This window comes from Musa acuminata, chromosome BXJ1-4 (genome assembly GCF_036884655.1).
Source record: "Musa acuminata AAA Group cultivar baxijiao chromosome BXJ1-4, Cavendish_Baxijiao_AAA, whole genome shotgun sequence".
NCBI lineage: Eukaryota > Viridiplantae > Streptophyta > Magnoliopsida > Zingiberales > Musaceae > Musa > Musa acuminata.
The window spans coordinates 25,825,504-25,835,825 of NC_088330.1; the positions used below are offsets into that span (position 1 = coordinate 25,825,504).

General features: G+C 36.5%; 1 protein-coding gene across 1 annotated transcript; it reads left to right on the forward strand.

Moving 5' to 3' along the window:
• Window positions 1-991: 991 nt before the first annotated feature.
• LOC135651176 (heat stress transcription factor A-1-like) lies at window positions 992-9,932 on the forward strand. The gene is made up of 2 exons (XM_065171061.1): window positions 992-1,556; window positions 8,509-9,932. Exons 1-2 carry the CDS (start codon window positions 1,266-1,268, stop codon window positions 9,772-9,774), a joined length of 1,557 nt encoding a protein of 518 aa, XP_065027133.1. The 5' UTR covers window positions 992-1,265; the 3' UTR covers window positions 9,775-9,932.
• Window positions 9,933-10,322: the final 390 nt, after the last annotated feature.

Below are 10,322 nucleotides of genomic sequence, written 5' to 3' on the forward strand. Positions count from 1 at the left end.
GAATCTTAAAATTTGAGTCTTGTAATTTTGATCCATGAAACTATATGTAGATTAGATTTCTCATGATAAAATAGAGGAAAAAAGTAATAACAAAAAATGATAGAGACTTATCTATAAGAAAAAAAATAAATTGTTTTTTTTTTTGTCTCTTACATCGAAATCCCTTCATCTCCGCAATTAAATTATTGCCTTCACGGCAATTATTGTGCTTGCTTGTCGCCATAGGTTGCGTCACTGAGCCTAAAGGGATGGTGAGAGAATGAAGTTGAGGTTCTGGTTAAGAAATGGGATCAACCCTGTCGAAAGGGGGAGAGGGAGACGTTAGCGTATGGGTTCCACTGCAGAGGGAAAACGAATGAGAGCGAGAGAGAGCGAGAGAGAGAGTAGAGAAGTGACCAGTGGTGGAGTTCGGGACTGGGAAGTGAACGAGAGAGAGAGAGTAGAGAAGTGACGAGTGGAGGAGTTCGGGACTGGGAAGTGAACGAGAGAGAGAGAGCGAGAGAGTAGAGAAGTGACGAGTGCAGGAGTTCGGGACTGGGAAGTGAACGAGAGAGAGAGAGAGAGTCGAGAAGTGACGAGTGGAGGAGTACGGGACTGGGAAGTGAACGAGCTCGAAAAGTAATGTGAGTGCCAACGGGGACCGTATTCGGTCCCACGACGCATCCAATCGGATTACTCACCCAGTAACTTGGAAGCACTATGACTCTTTCCACGACTTTAGACGTCCATAACGCTCAACGTGGCCCCAGCCGTCCAAAGATATCCACATATATTCCTCATAATATCGGAACTATCCTTTCGCTACCCACCTACGTTATTATGGATAAAGATGGGGTTTAATCTGTATGCTCCAATGTCCTACCACGGGAAAACTCGATGGCGTCGTCGGTTCGCGAACGTTCGCTAGGTGGGGATCCTCTCCAGCGGAACTGGGACTTTTATTCGTCAATTTGCCTCATCGTGACCGTCCATTTATATAGACCCTACTCAATGACCGTCGGTTCGACCATTGATTGTGAATTCATCAGCATTGTAGAGGATGGTGCTCCAGTCCTCATACAAATACCACCGGTCGCATTCCAGAAATCTGCCCAGGGAGGAGGGAAAACCCACCCTTCTGATGGCTGTACCCTCTCGGGAGATCCGATTATTGCTTCTGTAAACCCTAGCCTCCGATCTCATCTACGGAAGATTTGTATGCCCGCCTGATTGCCGTGAGGGTTATCTTGTGGCCGGACGGCGTGATCCAGGGTGGGCGGGGATAGATGGAACACAGCTGCGGCAGCGGCGGGGTAGATGGAGGGCAGGGGGCGACGACCGCGAAAAAGGAGAGAGCGTCGGTACCGAACCCCGGATTGAACGGGAATGTGCCTCCCCCTTTCCTCAGCAAGACGTACGACATGGTCGATGACCCGGCCACCGATGCGATCGTGTCATGGGGGCCTGAGAATAATAGCTTCGTGGTGTGGAACCCGCCGGAGTTTGCTCGTGATCTCCTGCCTAAGTACTTCAAGCACAACAATTTCTCTAGCTTCGTTCGGCAGCTTAATACATATGTAAGACCTCCGGTCAACCCTCTTCAGTTTATTCTAATAAATTTTTGCTTCCTGTTAGCTTATTTCAGTTCCATTTGTTCAATCTGTTGTATTATTAGCTTTGTGACCTAAATAAAGTTAGAATTCGTCAATGGTTTTTAAGTATGTGCTACATATGGGAGATAAACTATAACAAGATTATCAAAAATTGGTGCTCACATGCCGATATTGTTTGCAAGTGATAGTCTTTTTCAGTAAGTGTGGATTGATTTTGGAATTTGTGGCATCCAGAAGTCCTATAATCTTATACAACTCATTTGGCATTATTGTGATCCAATGAATTCTATAGTGTAAATAGAACTTGCTAGATTAAAAATATGAGTAGTCTGGTTTGAATTTGACTTTTTTAGATTTAATTTGATCATGCAAAGTTGGGTTAGGTTTTTTTGCATGAAGCTGCACCACTTGACTTTAATTGCATAGGATAACTTAGTCCAACTACCTTCGGCTGTTCTTCATACCGATATTATTATTCTCATAACGTAGTTATAGAGTTCCACACAGAAGAGTCCACTTCTAGGCATTGACCCAATTTATGAGTGTCAAGTATCCAAGTGCAACAGTCAGACAAATAATCTTCTTTTGTCCACTTTTGTTTGAACAGCCCTTAGTTTTAAGGATATTTTATTATTCACCCCTTTTGAGTATCCAATGAATTGTAATTGTCACAATTAGTTCAAAGGATGATCTAAGAAAATGCAATTGTGGCCCTTCCGGCCTCTGTGCATGAAGTTGATTAAGGCATAATGGTGAAATTTACTAAATTACTATTTTTTCCTGTCTGATTCTATATTTTCGAAAATCATTTCTCACAATATTTTTTGTGAATTGTTCACTAGATTCAGATAGGCCTTCATGAACTTCCTTGCAACATGTCACTTCCATGGCATCTTGCTCTATATTAAATTATTTTTCCCTCTGAAGTCTCCTTGAATTCACTGAATTTTCTTTAGATATCTGTTTTGTGGTCTCCTCTCAATGATATTTCTGAAATTTGTTTGTTGATTATTATGTCAGTACTTCTTTTCTTCTCTCTTAAACACATTTTTGTACTGTTAAAACTTCCAAGTATTTTCCATATCGGACATTGTAATATTTTAGTCATCTTGCTGTCTTCTCCTTGAGTCTGCTGCCTTGACATCTTTGTAGAAGCTTAACACTTGTATTCAACTCTATTTTTACTAACCTTTTTGGTTTGTTGTTTCACTTAGATTAGTAGACATTTTAGCATTTCTTTGTTAATCTTTGAACCATCTCATTTGTCTAACTTTCTTTTAACTTTTAATAGGTGGCTGATATTATTATTCATGACCCATTCTAGTTGTCCTCATTCAATACTGTAGACTCTTCTTGTGCATCTCAAGTTTGAATCCTGATTGAGTTTCAAATGTTCTACTGCTATCAATCAAATTATTTTTCCTGTAGCTGATATTTAGTAAAAAATTCTTGTAAATTAATATCATTTTAGAAATACATACAAATGGGAGAACTCTCAAAGGAAGGGTCATGAATTATGGATTGAATGTGATGATAGAATTTCTTGGCAAAATCAGAGGTTCCTGTGCCACTTTCATGTAACACAGGTGGTTTTTATTGCAAAGAGAATTTAAATTGTTCGCAATGTTAAGGGTAAAAGCAAGACATTGGTATTGTTTGACAGCAAATAAAAAATGAATTAAAAGGCTTTGGACTCAAATATAAAATTTTCTAGTTTTAAAAAAGACAATTTTGGGAGTTGCACTGATTACTATGTGTCATGCATATTTTGATTTGCTCAAGCATGCCTCATGCAAGATGACAGCCATGCGCCAATAAGGAAGTAGAAAAGTTTTAATTAATCTTTTCATCATCTTCAACATCACAACTAATTACATTAAATTGTTAGCCTTTATATAGCCTCACCAAGCATACTAAGTAAGAAAACTTACCAAATAAAGTAAATATAGTAACTCTTTAAAAATCTACTACAGGAGCCATCTAATTCTATCAAAACTTCTCTTTGTGGCTTAAAGACACTTCCTAGCTAATCTGTCATAAAATAGGATGCAAATTCTATAAATTTTAGGGATCCTTAACATATAAAAGAAAATTAAAAAATAATAACCATTTAGCCAAATTTGTTTTAATCCAAACTTAGCTAAGCCCTAGCTAACTATCTTCACTCACATATGCTCCATAAGTAACCATGTTGCTGTCAATTATGTAATCATTTGACACTGTTGTGTCACATTTCAATGTATTCTTAATTAGTTTCTTGCACAGCTTTTGTAATGCGAAGTATGATCTTCACCTGCATTTAGGAGGATGTGGTTGTTTGCTTATGTTTGACGTAAACATGACCTAAGTTTCATACAAGCATGTAAAACATTTGGCTTAATTGTCACTTTTCTGTACAATTCTTTTGTGCATTGTTTAACTTCATTGATTTCCAAGAGGGTAAATCAGGTGGAAACAGTATGAATTTTTGCCAACAATTTTCGATTGGCCTGAAGATTAAATGTTTAAGAGCTTCAGATCACTGAAGAACCAGATGACATACTTCATACCTATGAATACACAGTTTTGTTTTCCTGAAAAGCTGAATATCCAAAATCAAGAAAAATTTAACCATTATTGGAAATTAACACTGAATTTTTTTCAAGTTATATGGCAATATATAATCTAGTTGTTGTATTTACATCCTCTTATTTCTTTTATTTTTGTCTTAAAGAAGATAAGAAAAGTAGATTTTCATATCCAAAGTTGAATGCTTCATCTATTTTTTCTTTTTTCAAGTTACACTATTCCCATTAGATGTTTGAATCTTCAAGGCTATCAATTTACCTAATGCTCAATTCATCCCGAGTTATGTATCTAGTACATCTCTCTAAGTATGAGGTCTTAAGTTATAGAATGATTCACTAGATTGAAAGCTAGCCATGTGCCATGATACAATTGCCCCTTTGCAACTTAGGGAATAGGGTTTGCCTCATGGAATACCCTTTTGGTTTGTAGGAGGTAACAATGTGTATATTGACCCTCCCTAATCCTGTGTTGGTGGGAATTTTATGAACTATGCCACTAGAAACATTCTCAAGATTGAGATCGAGATCAATACATTAATCATGTGGAGATTAGGATCAGATTAGATACTAATATAAAAATAAAGATATAAAAGTCACAAAAATAGCAGGACATTAAAAAAAAAGTAAACTTAAAAATTATTGTAAAATAAAAATTAGATATCTTATAAGATTCTTTTATATTCAAAATTTATAAGATTCCTAACTTAAGAAAAACATGGATCTGAAATATATAAGATAAAAATTTGTATCGAATGTAATCATGAAATATCGAAGTAAATTCATTAAAAAACAACTTTGATGAGTTTATACAAAATAAACATCCATAATGTTGGCGAGATATACATCTTTTTGAAATGTTTGACAATTAAACTGTGACTCCAGCAAGCCTTACAATCAAACAATCAAAGAGTCCACATCGAGACTGATGATGAACTTACGATTGATATTCTCTTGAAGAACAACGAATCTCCATGGGAACTTCTTAACACTACTCGATGTATTTTTGGTTTACTTGCCTCATTTTCTGCATTTTGGATCTCCCACATTTTTTGCGAGGGAAATCAATGTGCTGACTGGTTGGCGAAATATGCTTACTCAACCATAGTTGCTTTTTTGGGAACGGTTCACTGGTCAGATCCTTTCTCTTCTTTTTTGAGTGCTAATGCTATGAGCACTGCCTGTATTAGGCCTCTTTATTAATATAGTTGTTTACTGCTTTTTGGAAAAAAACATGTTAAATAACTGTTATATATTGTGTTTTGGGAAAAAACTGTTATATATAGTTGTTCACTGCTTTTTGGAAAAAAAGCATGTTAAATAACTGTTATATATTGTTTTTACCAAAAAAATCCTAAACTCAGTTTCCCTCTTACCATTCTAATCACTATGTTTATTGGGTAATGAGAAGACAATCAAGAAAAGGACTCTAGCAAATAACCATGGCTTTATAAGTGAAGATCCCACATCTCTTGTCTTTGATGAATCCGTATGCATTTTTAGATGTTAGTGCTACTTAGGTCTCTGTCCTATGGTTTCTCTTCTCTTTGTCGTTCTTTCTTCATCTCTTGCAACAATGTGATGAATCCCTATGTTATAGAACTTAAGTACTACTCACTAAGTCTCTAGACTCCCCTTTCTCTATTCTTTCCTCCAACACTTGCAACTATGTCAGTTCCCTTCAACAGCTTTTTCTCAGATTTTCTTCTTTTAAGATTGACAAGTCATAGAATTAGCCAAAATTGGTTGATTCCAACCATGTGATTTTTACTGATTTTTGTTGGTAAGTTTGATCAACATATCAGCTTTGGATGATACAAATATGGATCAGGCATATCGTATTGGAAATAGTGTCAGTACCTATGAACTATGACTTATAGATCCAATGTCAACTGACAGAGTTGATGATTTTGGTTTTGAATCTTCTTATGTATTTATATGAAGGTCCCATTTGTTATTGAGTCTTGTCATATATAATCTATTATTTTTTTCTCCTCTTTGCCTCATTTATGCATTCAACACTTACATATATGTCTGGTTTTAATTCTCATGTACATATCCCTCCAAAACTCCAGGATTTTGATGAGTTTTTGGAAGAACCTTTTTAGCCAGTGAAAACCCATAAATTTCCTATAAAGAGTGGAATTCTTACATTTAGACTTTTGATTCCATTGCTTGATTTTTTCTGAAATTCTTACACACTACGTATATGTTAATCTAATTAATTCCCCTTGTTGTATCATCTTGAGGATGCTATGTTGAGCTATAAAGTTCTAAACATCAAATGTTGCACCATACGCATTTTAGACTGTTACAATGAAAAGCTAACAATCATTGTAACATGTGTACCCACCAGGCACAGAGAAGCTGTCTTTTTAATCAAGGTGTCATTTTTCTTGAGTTGTCTCCAAAAAGTATGTATGATATGTACAAAGTTTCAAAATTGTTTCTTAAAGTTTTTGATGATTAGAGGATCATGGTCCACTACCAAAATGTTTAAAAATTGAAGGAAAAAGATAGTTTATAGGGTGAAGTTATTAACTGCTTCATTAGTGATGAAGTCAGCATAGAACTAGAAATAGGTTGTACATGGAGTATATCTGATCTGAAGTCTTTATTTATGATATGAATGAAGACAACAGAACAAAGTGCAATATAGTTAATTGTTTATTAACAGAAATGATTAATGGGCAAGTTTAAATTATGAGAAGATAGCAAAATTTCCATGGAATGGAGAAATATGCAGTTAACATGTATGAAATGGTTAATGATTTCTATTAGTTTTTCCATGTATGGATGTTCGACTGACTTGGATAATTATTTCTGTATTTGAAACATCTCATGCTTTTCTTCTCAAGTTTATGTTGGCAGATATCACAGAGAATCATGTCATTGTTTTCCATTTGTGTATTCAACAAAACCATTCAAATAATTGATGCATGCTTATTGATTTAGATCAAATTTGAAAGTGTCCTGCCTGTTTTTATGTATGGTATGCATATTTTACTACTCCAAGGACTGGAAATTAACTTATTCTGTTGATCTTTTTATTCTTTTTCAGCATTTAGTCTATAGATTCTTACCATATTTCTTTTTGTGCTACTGTGCTTTCCCTACCTATTCCTTTTTGTGGTTTTTTCCCTTTATTATTTCTCTATTCCATGTTCTCTTTCTATTTATTTTTCTGACAACATTCATGAAGGCATCTTTGTTTCTTCTACAAAGGGAAACAAATTTATCTATTGGTATCAAATGACAAAGTTATAACCTTAATAGAATAGCTTTACCTATCATAATACACATAGTTTGCATTTTTTTTCTTGTCTGATTTGTTAAATTTTATTCTTTTACTATGAAAACACTGTTTGAGAGTGACATGTCTGTAACCTTCAAACAAGGCCTTTCAGAATATAGTCTAAGATGAATGCTTGCAGATAACCTAAAAATTCTTTATGCATCAGGTAATTGTGTTGCTTTCTAGTTTAATAATAGAGCTTGCGTAGAATGGCCAAGAAGTGAAGAAATATGAAAATAGATGTTTTAAATTTTTTGTCCAGATTATATATGCCCAGCGCTTGTTCTGGATTATCTATTCTCAGTGTCAGTAGGGTTTCTCAACTCAGACTCCTGAGTTAGCCTTTTTATCTCTCAAATTCTTGACTTTCCAATATTCCCCATTGGATTGAGTACTTGTCTGAAATATAAAGTCAATGTACGATGAAATCTTTGCCTTCTAGTGTGAGCTCTTCATTCTATAAAGTCCAATAGCACAACTTAGGTGACAAATTTCACTGATTGTTTGTGGAGAAATAGAGTTGCCCAAGCAGAGCTGCTAAATCTTCTCTGCTAAGAAATTTTAAGCCACTACGATGATGTGCCAGAGCTTCTCAACCTCCTTTGAGTAAAAACTTTGAAATACAAAATTAATGGCCTCTGCATCCTGTTTCTTATGTTGCTAGCAAGAATTTTTGTGGCAATTGGCACATATTGGGATTGGTCAAAACATACCATGCCGGATAGTTTCGGCGCATGTCAGGCTAACCTATATGAGAGATGCTAACACAGCTAGGATATTTTTTGGCATATTCTAGTTAGTGAGCTGTGTGCTAACCAGCACGATACAGTTTTCCGCCATGCTGAACGGCATTGGCACACCTCCATGCCACAAAACAACAATCCTTGGTTGCTAGGCCTATTGATGCTTGGGATAGTTCTCCAATAATCTAAAGTCAATGTTGATGCCAAGCATTCCTTTTTTTCTCTTTTAAAATGTGATTTTTTTTCTTTCTAAATTATGTATTTAAGGGTGTTAATATTTCCCTTTGTGGTGGTTCTTGATGACATTTGAACAGGGTTTCAGGAAAGTCGATCCTGATCGCTGGGAGTTTGCAAATGAGGGATTTTTAAGAGGCCAAAAGCACTTGTTGAAGACTATCAACAGGAGAAAACCCTCCCATGTTCACGGGCATAGCCAGCAAGAGCAGACTCCATCTCAGAGTGCTTCAGTTACAGCATGTGTTGAGGTGGGCAAATTTGGGTTAGAAGAAGAAGTTGAGAGGCTAAAGAGGGACAAGAATGTACTTATGCAGGAGCTTATTAGGCTGCGGCAGCAGCAGCAAGCTAGTGATCATCAGTTACAGACATTAATGAAAAGCCTTAAAGGAATGGAACAGAGGCAACAACAAATGATGTCATTCTTGGCAAAGGCCATGAGAAGCCCTGGGTTCTTTACACAACTTGTGGAGCAGAATGATAGAAGCAGACGCATAACTGGAGTTAACAAAAAACGAAGGCTGCCGAAAGAAGGCAGTTCGGATGGCGAAAAGCCTGAAGGGCAAATAGTTAAGTACCAGCCATTGATCAATGAAGCAGCCAAAGCAATGTTGAGACAAATTCTAAAAATGAACACATCTACTATGCTGGAATCTGTGGGCACTTCAGATAATCTTTTCATAGAGAACTTCCATTCTCCATCTGAAACTTTTGATAGCACTTCAAGTCTGAATTCTGCTGTTACTCTTTCGGATGTCCCTTCAAATTCTGGAGTTTCATTTATGCCTGCGAGCTCTGGCTTTTCAGCAATTTGCTCAGCTTCGGCTGAATCATCAGATCAGTCTTCTGCCGTAGATACAAAAATGATGGGAGCAGATGAATTGACAGACATGGGAGTATTATCTGCAGTTCCGGAGGACATTTCTTTATCTCCAACTGATATTAGCATTCCTGAGTTTCCTGAGCTACTCGAAATAGTGGCCAATGATGATGCTATTAACATTCCGGTTGAGAACTTGGTTGTGCCAGAGCCGGAGAACTTGTATGTTAACCCAAATGTTTCGGCACTGCAAGAGGCTGTGCCTATTGAGACAGATGATCACTCAGCAGATTGCAATGTAAACTTTCATAATACTGATGAGAAGCTTCCGGGCATTGTTGATGCGTTTTGGGAACAATTCCTCATGGCTAGCCCTCTATCAGGAGACACAGAGGAAGTCGAGTCCACCATACAAGAAGCAAAGGAGTATCAGCAAAGCAATGTCGACAGCGTGTGGAACAGTACTCACCACATGAATCATCTTACAGAACAGATGGGACTTCTTTCTTCAGATCCCAAGGTTTGATGTGGGTGTTACATAGCTTTATATGGCTATCAAAATCCCTGCCCTCCTTTGTGCTTGTAGGTGACAATTTCTGTATTCTGATTTGTCCTTCTGTGTTGCTTTCTATCAGGCCGGGAACTTTTCCATGAAATATCATTTATATATCTGGTTTTGTATCATAGCCGGCTCCAATCTTTTTTTTTTTTTGCTTTAAGCATTGATTTATGTTTCTTGAGCAACATTTTCTATTCTAGTACCTTATAGTAATCAAGCATGTAACAAAACGACCAGTATTGCATTGCGGTAATTTTCCTACCTTCTACAATTGTTCTGTCAAAACGGAAGAAAGCTGTGGGTTTTCTTTTAGGAATGTGAGCTATAAAAAGTAGAGCAATCGAAACGGACAATTCTGCGGTTACTGATTTCTTCGTTTCTTGGTTTCGTTAAGGGGGTTTGTTTACTTTGTTTTCTGTTTCCGAAATCGAAGCTTGCCTTCATCAAGAATCTTGGATCGATTGCAGTCCAAAAATCAAAACTAAATCACAATTATTGATTAATTAGAGTCCAAC

Coding starts and splice junctions, on each gene's coding strand:
- LOC135651176 (XM_065171061.1), top strand. CDS start 1,266: ATGGAACACAGCTGCGGCAGCGGCGGGGTAGATGGAGGGCAGGGGGCG. Junction 1,557..8,508: donor TTCGGCAGCTTAATACATAT/GTAAGACCTCCG, acceptor ACATTTGAACAG/GGTTTCAGGAAAGTCGATCC.